Source organism: Myxine glutinosa, chromosome 9 (genome assembly GCF_964187855.1).
Source record: "Myxine glutinosa chromosome 9, kmMyxGlut1.1, whole genome shotgun sequence".
Lineage (NCBI taxonomy): Eukaryota > Metazoa > Chordata > Myxini > Myxiniformes > Myxinidae > Myxine > Myxine glutinosa.
The window spans coordinates 63,272,344-63,285,094 of record NC_136269.1 but is presented as its reverse complement, the minus strand read 5'-3'; the positions used below and the strand labels follow the sequence as shown (position 1 = coordinate 63,285,094).

The window sequence follows — 12,751 nt, the reverse complement described above, 5'->3', positions numbered from 1 at the left end:
TCACATTAACAAAATCTAGAATAATTTCAACATAATTCCAATGAACTTTTGGTTCTAAGACATCTTGAAAAGTAAGTTCACCCCCACAAAAAAATATAGTCCATATTAAATGCCAAGTCTGTACACGTACACGTACGTACGTACGTACGCACACGCACGCACGCGCACACACACACACACACACACACACACACACACACACACACACACATATATACTGTTTGATACCGCTATTCGCGGGGGAGACGTTCCTGGAAAGTGCTGCAAATTGCGAAACCACGAATGGCGGGGCATTGTTTCAATGGAAAAAGGGGAGATTGGTTCCCGAATGGCAAAAATCCACAAATGTCGAGGCAGATCCCGCGAATGTCGATGAAAATCTGCGAATGTCGATGAAAATCCTGTGAATGTCGATGAAAATTCACGAATGCATGCCGTGCGTGCTCTTGTTTCAATAGGGGGAACGGAGACAGCTAATTGTACTAATTAATAGATATGGTGGAGTATTTTCATTCTGTGCAGTAACTATTAGGGATGACATGCTATGTGTGGTAAATATCCCAGGAAGCAATATTTACCATGTGAACGGTGGGATATCACGCGAAGCTATTCACAAGGCCGTGAATGGAGAAGCAGGTCGCAATTTATCTTCCGCGAATAGCAGCAGGGTCCGACTGTGTGTACGCGTGCATACACACACAAACACACACACACACACACACAGATCGGAACCCCCTAACTTGACGAGGAAGCAAGGCATAGATTGAGTCTCACCCCAGCAGTTGCTGCATGACCTGTTCGCAACAAGTGTCGCCTGCCAGGCGAACACATTGTCTCTGCCCTGCTGATCACCAATCAGGAGGTTTGCCGTGAAGAATATTAAATTAATCCAAAAAACCACACTGACTTGATGACATGACACTGATGTCACATGCATAAATTATACCAACACATCACCTCCAAACTAGGAGGCATCCGTGTGGTACTTAAGTCTTTGCAGACTGAGATTAGAGCTCTATGGTCACAAATAGACGAAGGCAGAGATGTGGATCTAGATTTCTCCCTTGTTGGGGTCTCATCAGGACAACATACTGCTGATCGTTTATTTGTGACCAAACTAATCCCCTAATAAACACAGATCGAACCCCCCAACTCATCATGTAGAACAATTTGAAATATATCCACAGGAGGGGTCAGGGGGGATCACGTTGTTCTTTTTATTTATACTGCCAATTATTGTACTATTATTATTTTAATGTAGACGTAAACAGAGACATATTAACGGCATTTCCATAAAACAGACTAAAAAAGAGCAACATCGCTTTTCGCTGTGCACTCCTCAGGTGATATTCGCACAAGGTGAATGAGACATGGAAGAAGAATCTATATAGGCCACCTTTCAACAAGACCAATTCCGATTGGATGTTCTCTGCTGATATCAATAATCTCCCAATGCTCTAGGTTTGAGGACCCTATTCAGTGTTCAGCACTCCATTTGGAGGTTGCAGATTCTGGAGTGGGGCCACTGCAGATTCCTCTTCATCAACAACAGTAACTGGGAGACACGTTTTTTTTTTTTTTCCTCTTCTTCGTCGATCTCCAATGGATAAAAAATAAAGATAATTTTTTTTCTAAAAATAAAAAATAAAAATAAAATATCAGACTGTAGCTTCAGCTCCGACAAGCAGGCTTAAGCCCGGCCACTCAAGTGGATTGAGACGTGTGTGGTGTTCATTGGTTAAACATCAAACCGGAGCTGCCCATCTGGATTTTGGCCTTATTCGCCTCTTTTGAAGGCACCATGTTCCGTCCACCCCCCACCCGCCCCCCATTTTAGGTAAGTGTGCGTGTGTGTGTGTGCGTGTGTGTGTGTGTGTGTGTGTGTGTGTGTGTGTGTGTGTGTGTGTGTGTGTGTGTGTCACTATTTTTCTCAGAGATGGATGAACGGATCTTCGGTCAAACTTTCAGTGGTTCATCAGTCAGTGTCAGGGAGTGTTTTGGGCAAAATAAAATTTAGAAATTTTTGGAAAAAAAATGTTGGATGTTTTTTTTTATCACTCTGTGGTGCCTAACCCTTTGTAGCTATGTGAAAGGTAATATTAAATGATCCCCAACCCCATTCCTTCGTGGGTGTAGGGAAGGATTTTAGGCCCCCCCACAGAAAAATAGACCAGTACTGCTAGTATTACCCCATGCTCGTATTTTGATAAACAAAGATGTTATAATGATCATGTTTTATTAAATAAACAAAAATGAATCATATTTTACTATACTAATGCATGAAATTTCAATATTTGGTGTGACGTCCTCTTTCATATAAAAAAGAGATCAGTTTTGGAATGCTTTCCTGCAATTTCTGGGGAAATTCTATTTGGAGGTTGTTCCATGCATTCTGCAATATTTCCCGTAGTTCGTCTTTAGATTTGCGTTGTATTTCATCTTTATTTTGTCCAAATAATCCCATAAAGCTTCAATGATGTTAAGGTCAGGACTTTGAGGGGCCCATTCTAATAGTTGTGAATTCCCCAGAATTAATGACAGGACAATTCTCCCAGAATTGGCGTATTTTAGTATAACTAAGTGTGTATCATACAGCACAGCCCCCCACCCCCCTCCAACCCCCACGAGGAGCAGCCCTATGCACATTTACATTTAGATAGCACTGGGGTCCACCCCCAGCCCAAACCCTAGACCCATGGGATGCATTTCTCCCCTTTCCAACACTGCTCCACCCCCCCCCCCCTCCCCCCAACCAACCTAAAACATTCCCATCCACTGCCTGAGCACAACCACCAAATGTAATCTCATTCTGTCAAGCGGTTCAGGAGTGGACAGAAGTCAAACAAACAAACAAAAACACAAACAAACGGAAACTTCTCAAATTATATGTAGTACTAGCAAAAGTACCCATCGCTTTGCTGACTGATGTAATCAGAGGACAAGATGTTGTACTTCACAGTCTGCTCTATGCACTCCATAATTTGTCCAAGGTCATGTTCCATCTGCTCAGAAATCAGCTAGCAACAACAATGATTTCTGCTTGCATAAGGCATGAGTTAAAAATCACTTTCGCTTCGCTGCAAAGCTCAATGTTGGACTATTTGGTTGAAACCTCAGCTTAAAATGAGTGAAAAAAAACATTTTGAAAATTTCGAATTATTCATACTCAGATTTCAACATCACCATAGTGAATATTATCAAGTTGTTTCAACTTCATACAAGATGATGATTTGTTATACCAGATGCCACCAGGTGGCACTGTATGATACACATTTGCATAGAGAGAATTGGGGTCTTCCCCCCATCCTGAACCCTCTGCCCCAAATATGCTACCCTGAGCGAAACCATAATGTTGGGTACCCTTAAGCAACATGCAAAATTTGGTTTGATTTGGTACAGTAGCTTTTTAGCTTTTGAAGCATATATAAACAAACAAACAAACAAACAAACAAGCACAAATTGACCTTTATATATTAGATGACTTTTATATACACGAATTAAAAAAGAGGGAAACGGTTAAATAACTCACTTCCCTTTCCATCATCAACGACACCAAGAACAAGGCGGAGTAAGCGCTGGGCATGACGCCTTTCACGAAGTAGCACCTCGGCATAACCTGGCAGTCTCAAGAAGAGGCCAAAAGCTGCGAGAGAGTGAGGAGGCACTGGGCACATGACTGGCGGGCGAAGCGTGGATTTCGCAGAACTAGTGGTGGTAGAAGCACTTCCGGTGCCTCCACCCCCATTGCCACCAGTGGGGACTGAAGACGACGGAGGGGGTGGCACCGAGTGATTCGTTTCGAAGGCAAGAAATTCCGGAAAGTCAATTGTAGATGTGTCTCCACTGGGGTCGAGGCTTACCCATTCAAACTGCTCGGGCTCATTTTGCCCATGCTCTTGGCTCACTTGAGCCACAAATGATCCACTTACCTAAGGGGAGAAACAGCAACATAAGTTTGTGAGACATGAGGGAAAAAAAAAATTCCATTCAAACCAAACCCCACTCTCCACTGGTTGATCTTATAAAACAATCCCTACAATCTGTAGCTTATACATCATGGATCTTGCCCCAGCCAAATCAAAGGCTTAAATATGGAAACTCTCCCAACTCTCCCAATTCCAGCAACGGTTTTTAACACCATGAGCAAATGAAGAAGAGCCCATGGGCCAAAATGCGTTTGACATCACTGAGTGCAAGAAAATTGGACTTATGTTAGTCGGGATTTGTTGAAGAAATTATTTTTGTGCATGCAGTAAATTTTGTAAGGCAGGTCGATTTAATAACACCACATGGCATGTGTCAACAGGATGTTTAAAAATAAAATGTAAAAAAAACAGACAACCGTTTATTATCTCCGACACCGAAAGTGGATGGAGGTTATGTTTTCACCCCTATCTGTTTGTTTGTCTGTTTGTGAACATGATATCTCAAAAAGTTACTGTTTATGGAACAAAATGCATTTTAAAAGATCTGTCACGTAAAGGCCATTCATTGAGTCTCCCTCACGGCTTTATCTCGACTCTAATTCACCATCACAGTCGCTAGGATAGTTCAAATTCTCAGTTTCAGCTAAAGTTCAGAAAATCGCCGACATGTATTCCAACAGCCATTTTGAATGTGTTGACTGTTATGTGGGCATGGGGAAGGAGAGAGGGGAATGAGAGAGGGGAATGAGAGAGGGGAATGAGAGAGGGGAATGAGAGAGGAGAATGATATAGTAGAATGAGAGAAGGGAAGGATAGAGGAGAGAACGTTCCCAGGACTTTGTTATTAATATTATTACTTAGTAACTATTATAAATATTATTACAGCGACTGATAACTGATGTTTGGGATCAAACCAAAGTCTAATTATACATTTACATATTGCTGGGGTGTACTGCATATACAGTTTGTTTAAAGCGAGTCAACTCTTTTCCGACCATGGAATTAAACAATACAGTACTTCAAAAATGTACATAATAATGTAAACTATGGAATACAATATTTATTAATAACGTTTGGTTTTAATCTATTTTTACTTTGTAAAGCCAAAAGTTTTCGATACATTCAAGTTTAAAAATGAAGAAGAGTCATGGGGTCCATATGCCTCTGATGTGCATTTTAAGATTGAATCAACACGTCTTCGATCATAAATTACTTTTTGAAGAAACAAAGGTACATTTTGATTACAACTCAAGCAAAGGAAACCAGGTAATGCCTGTTTCGTTCGGAGCGATTATACACCGCCCAAAGAAGATGCGTTTCATAGCTATAGGAAATAAAATCGTGTAATCTTCAATAAAAATTTTTTTGTTTTCGCACGAGTTTTCAAGGCTGAATCTTGTTCACATCCAGGCTTAATAAAGAAACTCAATTTCACGCATGCCTGGACATGCAATTCACAGATGTGAAATGAATAAATAAACACAGACGGGAAATTGCCGAGAGATATTTTTCGTTCTTGTTTTATAAGTACATGCACGTACACTTTGAAGACGTTTATTTGAAATCTTTAATTTTAAAAATGTCATTTTGTATCCTGTAACGAAAAGAGTAACTTTGGTTTTCACAGGACAGAAAAGTGTAAGGTAATGTTCTTATACACCGCCCAAAAGACTTTTTTCCCCCAAGGACATCTCCATTTGAGCTGTATTATTTATATAGTCGGAATGTTTCATTCTTGAGACGTAGTCACAATAAAAAGTTACAATTAGGTACTCTGCACGTGGGGAGAGGGGCAGAGCATCGTTTACATGGTGCCACTTAATCGTGGTAGCAATTACGCGTTGCGTTTGTATCTGCTATTTCCAAAATGAATAAAATAATGAGGGAACAGAACGAGACCGCCAATGAACGTTAACCAAGACTTATAATAATAATAATAATAATAATAATAATAATAATAATAAAGGAGTCTTATATAGCCCCATCAAGCAGAGTAAACAACCCTCATGGCGCTTTACATTATCATGCGAACGCACACACACCGCACACACACACACACACACACACAGACACACCTTCACTCTTGCCCTATTCCTCTCCCTCCCCATTCAAAACCCACAGATGTGTACTCCCCCTCCTCCTCCCCTCCCTCCCCCGCACATGTACACAGACATACTCTCGATCTCTGTCCCACCTCAAACCAAAGGGAAAACAGGACTTAGACTTTGAAAGACTTGTGAAAGAGATAGGTTTTGAGGGAGGTTTTAAAGGCAGGAAGAGAGTCAACATGTCGAACAGAGGAAGGCAAGTTATTCCAGAGCAGAAGTGCAGCAAAGGAAAAGGATTTCTCGCCAAACGACTTGGTGCTGGTGCGCGGCGGCTCTAGGGTCATAGAGTCATAGCTTGAACGAAGCCGTCGCCGAGGTTCATAGAGAGTGAGCAAATCGGAGAGATAGTGAGGTCCCGCTCCACACAATGATTTATAACATAGTGTGCAAATTTTGTATTGCACACGAGCAGAGACAGGCAGCCAGTGTAAAGATTCAAGAAGCGGAGTAACATGGTCAGACTTCTTCGCCTTACAGACAAGACGAGCGGCAGAGTTTTGAACCTTTTGTAACTTATCCAAGAGAAACTGAGGGCAGCCAGCATACAAAGAATTACAATAGTCTAGCCTTGAGAGGACAAGGGCACAGACCAGAGTTAGAGCAGCTTGAGGAGTAAGAAAGTGTCGAATGGATGCGATCTTTCGCAGCTGAAAGTATGCTGATTTGCAAGTTTGAAGTACTTGCTTGGAAAATGTCATGTTACAGTCGAAAACCACACCAAGGTTCTTGGCCGACGAAACAAAGTTTACATCGGTTTCACCAACATGAATAGTGGTAGGAAGTGAACATTGTCGAGGACATCTGTGCGATCTTACAATCATAGACTCTGTTTTAGCATCGTTCAGCTGAAGTTTGTTTTGGGTCATCCACGCCTTCACGTCGGCAATACAGCCTTCTAACACTTCAACAGTGGGCACGATTTGTTGAATCGTGCTTCCTTTGTACAGCTGATTGTCGTCCGCAAAGGCGCGGTGATCAACAGAATGTCTGGCAACAAGATCAAATAGAGACTGAGTGTACAAACAAAATAAAGAGGATAGGTCTCAGGACTGAGCCCTGGGGAACGCCAAAGGAAAGTGGAGAAGGGGCTGATTTCTGGCCATTGACAACAACTGTTTGCACTCTATCAGTAAGATAGGACATCAGCCAAGAAAGGGGAGTACCAGTTATACCAAATGTGATTTCAAGACGACGAATTAAGACACGATGGTCAATCGTGTCAAAGGCGGCAGACAAGTCCAAAAGAGCAAGAATGGAAACCTTACCACAGTCAAGAGAGGTCAGAAGATCATTGGTTATTCTTAGGAGAGCGGTCTCGGTGCTATGGCCTGGTCTATATGCTGACTGGCGAGAATTGAAAAGATTATTTGAAACTAGATGGTCATTCATCTGTGATAGCACAATTCTTTCTGTGATCTTTGACAGGAAAGACAGGTTGGAGATAGGACGGTAATTTTTCATGTCGTTATGGTCAAGGGTGGGCTTTTTAAGAAGTGGTTTAACAAGAGCTTGTTTAAAGAGAAGCGGAAATGAACCAGTAGTCAGAGAATCATTGATAACTGCAGTAATAAATGGGAGGAGGGTGTCCAAACACTCAATAAACAAATCAGTGGGAAGGGGGTCAAGATCACATGTTTTTGTGTTTGACTTGAGGATTGTACATTTGACAATTTCCTCAGTAACAGGAGTAAACGAACTATGAGGTCGTCCGTGAAAGCAGTGTTCAGCGTCATCGAAGGAAAGGAGTGACTGCTTGTCAAGATTGTTTCTTATTGACTGAATTTTATTGTGAAAGAAATGCAGGAAGCGTTGGGGTAGTTCGTTTTGAGGAAACACAGTGGGAAGAACGGATTTATTTTCGTGGCAAACAGGCGGTTGGTAATGCTGAACAGTTGCTTGCAGGAGAAGCTCCTAGTAATCCGATCAGAAATATATGACGTTTTTGCTTTCAGAATGATTTTTATGACGCATCTTTTAGCTATGTTATACAACTGTTTTTGGACTGTGAGAGCAGTCTTCAGCCACTGTCTCTCGGCACGTCGTCGTTCCTTTTTGGCAGCCCTGACTTCGTCGCTGACTGCACTGAACCACGGAGTACTCCTGCGTCTGGGAACGGCGCGCCGTGTCGCTGGAGCATGACAGTCCAACGCTGTGCGGAGGCAACAGTCGAGGTCTTCTGCAGTGACGTAGGAACGGCCAGAGAGACGGGTGTGAAGGTCCTCTTTAAAGGCGGAACGGTCGATGGCACGAATGTTGCGGGCAGTGATGAAGGTGGGCTGAAGACGAGGAACAGCAATACTCAGGTGGCTGGTGACACAGAAGTGGTCCGAGGTGATAGCACAGGTCACTGACGTGGACTGCACCAACTGATCATCGCATATGTGCACTAACCAATCCAGGATGTGTCCTTTAACATGTGTAGGTTGGGAGACAGATTGAGACAGACTAAAAGTAGAAAGGAGGTCAATGATCTTTGAAGTGAGAGGATGTTGTGGTTGGTCGAGGTGGACGTTCAAATCTCCAAGAATCAAGACGAAACCAGGAAGAGTATTGCAGTGGTCGAGCAGATAAGGAAGCTGGGTCACGGACATAGAGTCAGTAAGCTTGTTTTTCCGGTTAGGTGGAGGTCGGTAGAGGCAGAAGAAATGAAGAGTGTTTTCTGACAGAGTGAAGGTGACATGGGCTAGCTCGTAGAATGAATGGTCAAATGAAAAAGTCATGGTGAAGGAGACAAAGGGAGAGAAGTTGTCTCTGTAAATAACAGCCACGCCCCCCCCCCCCCCCCCCCTAGAGCGAGGAAATGACTGCAGGGTGTATCCAAGTGGGGTGAGATCAGCACATCTCGCTTCATCGCCACTGGGTCGGAACTAAGTTTCGGTCAGAAAAAGCACGTCGATGTCGTTATCTTGAATAAAAGAGGTAATTTCGGTTCGCTTGTCAGGACTACTTGCAGACTGAGCGTTGAATAAGGCGAGAGACAGGTCAGAACGGTGTTGTTTTGGTGTTGTGTATGTTCTACAGGGATAGATGAGGTTATTGAAGTTGACAGGGGACACTTTTTCGCAGGAATTATAAAAATGTGGGCCGGACCGTCGCTGGTCGCGAAGAGAAATCACAATCGGTATTTTTCTCTGCTTTCTCCTCCCGCCTCGCTTTGTGCGTTTTCTCGGGAGACCAACGCCGATTTCAAGTTCTCTGAGGCCTGACACGAGTCCAGGAGTCAATCGAGTGGTGTGGTTTAAAGACAAAAGTTTTTGCCGAGTGTAGCGAATAGGCCTCGGGATAGAGGGGTTAGAGCGGATAGTCGAGCTCGGTACATGCAGTGGTGCGTGCAGAGGTGGGGCAAGCGATGGGGCGGGCGATGGGACGGGCGATGGGGCGGGCGATGGGGCGGGCGATGGGGCGGGCGATGGGGCGGGCGATGGGCCGGGCGATGGGACGAGTGGTGGGACGAGAGGTGGGGCGAGACGGGGAAAAGAACTGTCTTGTTGAGAGGCGCACACTGGGGCCGCGTGAGGCTCAACGAAAAAACATGGCGGGTACTTACAGTTCGAAATTTTCAACTTGGTGGCGAGTAAAAACCAAAGTACTGCAAATCTCACGGGCAGACACACCGCCATAAGCCAATAAACGAAACAAGGATCCATCACAATCATTCACACAAAGCACAACACGACAGCACACGCTAAATCCAACAGAATCAATCAAATACACAGGACGACCGACTCAGCTCAGCCTGCTAGGCGAAACTCAACTCAGACTTGAATGGGATGTTGAGCAACAAAGACATTGGAAGGTAATGTGTGCTCAGCAAACATATACAAGAGCAGCTGTAATGAATCCGGATGAAGTATCAGATAATATTGTTGGAGATCATCATTGCGGTCCGAGTCCGATGACGTCACCATGCATGTACTGTTCTGCGAAACATTTCACAAATGAATGAACAGGATAAGGGGGCGGATTTACACTTTGTTGCTCCAAGAGAAAAGTTCAATTACCTCTAATATTTGCCGTACCTGCTCGATTGGAACAACTGCCGGAGTGAGTGGTGGAGAGGAGTCAAGGGAAGAGAGGAGTGAGGTTGAGTTGGAAGGGAGTGATGGGAGAGGAGTAAAGCGAAGAGAGGAGTGGGGAGGAGCTGGAAAGGAGTGAGGGGAGAGGAGTAAAGTGAAGAGAGGAGTGGGGAGGAGCTGGAAGGGAGTGAGGGGAGAGGAGTAAAGTGAAGAGAGGAGTGGGGAGGAGTTGGGAGGATGTGAGGGGAAAGGAGTAAAGTGAAGAGAGGAGTGGGGAGGAGCTGGAAGCGAGTGAGGGGAGAGGAGTAAAGTGAAGAGAGGAGTGGGGAGGAGTTGGGAGGCTGTGAGGGGAGAGGAGTAAAGTGAAGAGAGGAGTGGGGAGGAGTTGGGAGGATGTGAGGGGAAAGGAGAAAAGGGAAGAGAGGAGTGAGGAGTTGGAAAGGAGTGTGGGGGAGAAGAGTAAAGGGAAGAGGAGCGAGGAGGAGTTGGCAAGGATTGAGGGAGAAAGAGGAGTGGAGTGACAGGGGAAAGGGGGGGGGGGGGGAGGAGGGAGCGATGAATGAGGGGAGAGGAGATGAGTCAGGGGTAGCATATTATGTAAAGTAAATAAATTGTGTAGATTACATCATTTGTGGATCTGATGAATTGCCAGTAATCATTTTGTAAAACCGAATGTGCAGCATCAAACTCAAGATGTCCAAATGTCACACACATCCATGCCTATGGGATTCCCACGGGTGCACGGCAGCCTCTCCTCAGTGAAAGACACATGAAAGCCCGCTTGGAGTTTGCAAAAAAGCACCTGAAGGACTCTCAGACTGTGAGAAACAAGATTCTGTGGTCTGATGAGACCAAGATTGTACTGTTTGGCTTCCGTCTGGCCACTCTGCCATAAAGCCCAGATCGGTGGAGTGTTGCAGTGATGGTTGTCCTTCTGGAAGTTTCTCCCATCTCCACACAGGATCTCTGGAGCTCACCCAGAGTGACCATCTGGTTCTTGGTCACCTATCTTACCAAGGCCCTTCTCCCCCGATTGCTCAGTTTGGCCGGGCGACCAGCTCTAGGAAGAGTCCTGGTTGTTCCAAACTTCTTCCATTTTAGAATTATGGAGGCCACTGTGCTCTTGGGAACCTTCAATGCAGCAGAAAATTTTTTCTAGGCTTCCCCAGATCTGTGCCTCGACACAATCCTGTCTCTGAGCTCTGCAGACAGTTCCTTCGACCTCATGGCTTGGTTTTTGCTCGGATATGCATTGTCAGCTGTGAGACCTTATATAGACAGGTGTGTGCCTTTCCAAATCATGTCCAATCAATTGAATTTACCACAGGTAGACTCCAATCAAGGTGTAGAAACATCTCAAAGATGATCAAGAGAAATGGGAGGCACCTGAGCTAAATTTCAAGTGTCATAGCAAAGGGTATGAATACTTATGTAAATGCGATATTTCAGTTTTTTCTTTTTAATAAATTTGCAAAACTTTCTAAAATCCTGTTTTCTCTTTGTCATTATGGGGAATATTGAGTGTAGATTGATGAGGGAAAAAATGAATTTAAACGATTGCAGCATAAGGCTGCAACATAACAAAATGTGAAAAAAGTGAAGGGGTCTGAATACTTTCTGAATGCACTGTAAATACAACACACATGGAGAATTTCATTGTGGGGTGAGTGGGGGGGGGGGGGGGGGGGGGTGAGGGGGGTAATTTTGGGGATGGGATGTTTTTGGTGCACTTGTGTTGAACTTGGGCACCCCAGCACTTGTGCAAAGTCTGGTGGAGATTGGCCCAGTCATTTTTTTAACGATGATTTTCAGAACTGCACAAACATACATGCAGATAACTTATTTGAGGGATTGGGGTGGGCAGGAGGGAGGAGGGGGCGTAGCATAAGACTTTGCCCAGCTTCTGAAGTTCTAACACCCAAAATTTGGGACCTCTCGGTGCTACGGTTTGGCCGTGAAAGAATAACGTAACCCACAAACGCGAACACAAACACTTGAAAACATTTATCGAGATAACATATCTTAAGAAGTTATCCAAAAACCTTTGTCCTCTGAAAAAAAAAACACTTCCAGGTTTTGTGGTTTTGTCTTCAATTCAAAGGTTTCCTCGCTGGAGCATTAAAACAGACAAAGCAGAATGTATTTTAAAAATGTCTGTGGTAGGCAAGTTATCTCAGGCACCCTGGCTAAATCCCAAATTCATTCCCAAATCAGCTCCAATCAGATGTCATGCCAATTTGAGCAGTTGGTTCGTGAAAAGACTTGGTGGGCAATAACTTCCGCTACCCACCGATCCCAGAAGAAAGGTGGATTAATTGTTGGCTGTAAAAAAAAAGTAATGCTGAACAAAAGCCTAAGGCAAGAAATCCTTTGATTCAACAAGAGGGAGGCCACTGAACATCATTCCCCCTTCCCCACCATGTCCCAAGAAGACTGCTCCACTCAATGTAAACAAATGGCGTGAAGCCAAGAGAAATAACAAATGGTGGTGCACCCCTGCAGTGCAAGCCTTGGATGCAATTAAGGTATGCTAAATAAACCCTGCAGGATGATTCCACACTTGGCAGTGTTCATATCCAAAACCCACAGGCTGCCTTATTTATGCACTTAATTTTCATGCCTGCGGCCTTTGCCATTAAGGAAGGCTTTGCTAAGATTTATGCTTTACAACTAAACTACATGGGGCAAACGATGATTGGCA

At 44.1% G+C, this 12,751-nt stretch overlaps 1 protein-coding gene across 3 annotated transcripts in view; it reads right to left on the bottom strand.

The window, feature by feature from the left end:
• BIRC6 (baculoviral IAP repeat containing 6) overlaps positions 1–12,751 on the bottom strand; it is a 538,457-nt gene that overhangs the window by 207,652 nt on the left and 318,054 nt on the right. For all 3 annotated transcript variants that reach the window (XM_078784399.1, XM_078784400.1, XM_078784401.1), the window contains one exon: positions 3,530–3,929. In XM_078784399.1, the coding sequence (XP_078640525.1) occupies positions 3,530–3,929 (400 nt within the window). The remainder of the gene's footprint in view (positions 1–3,529; positions 3,930–12,751) is intronic.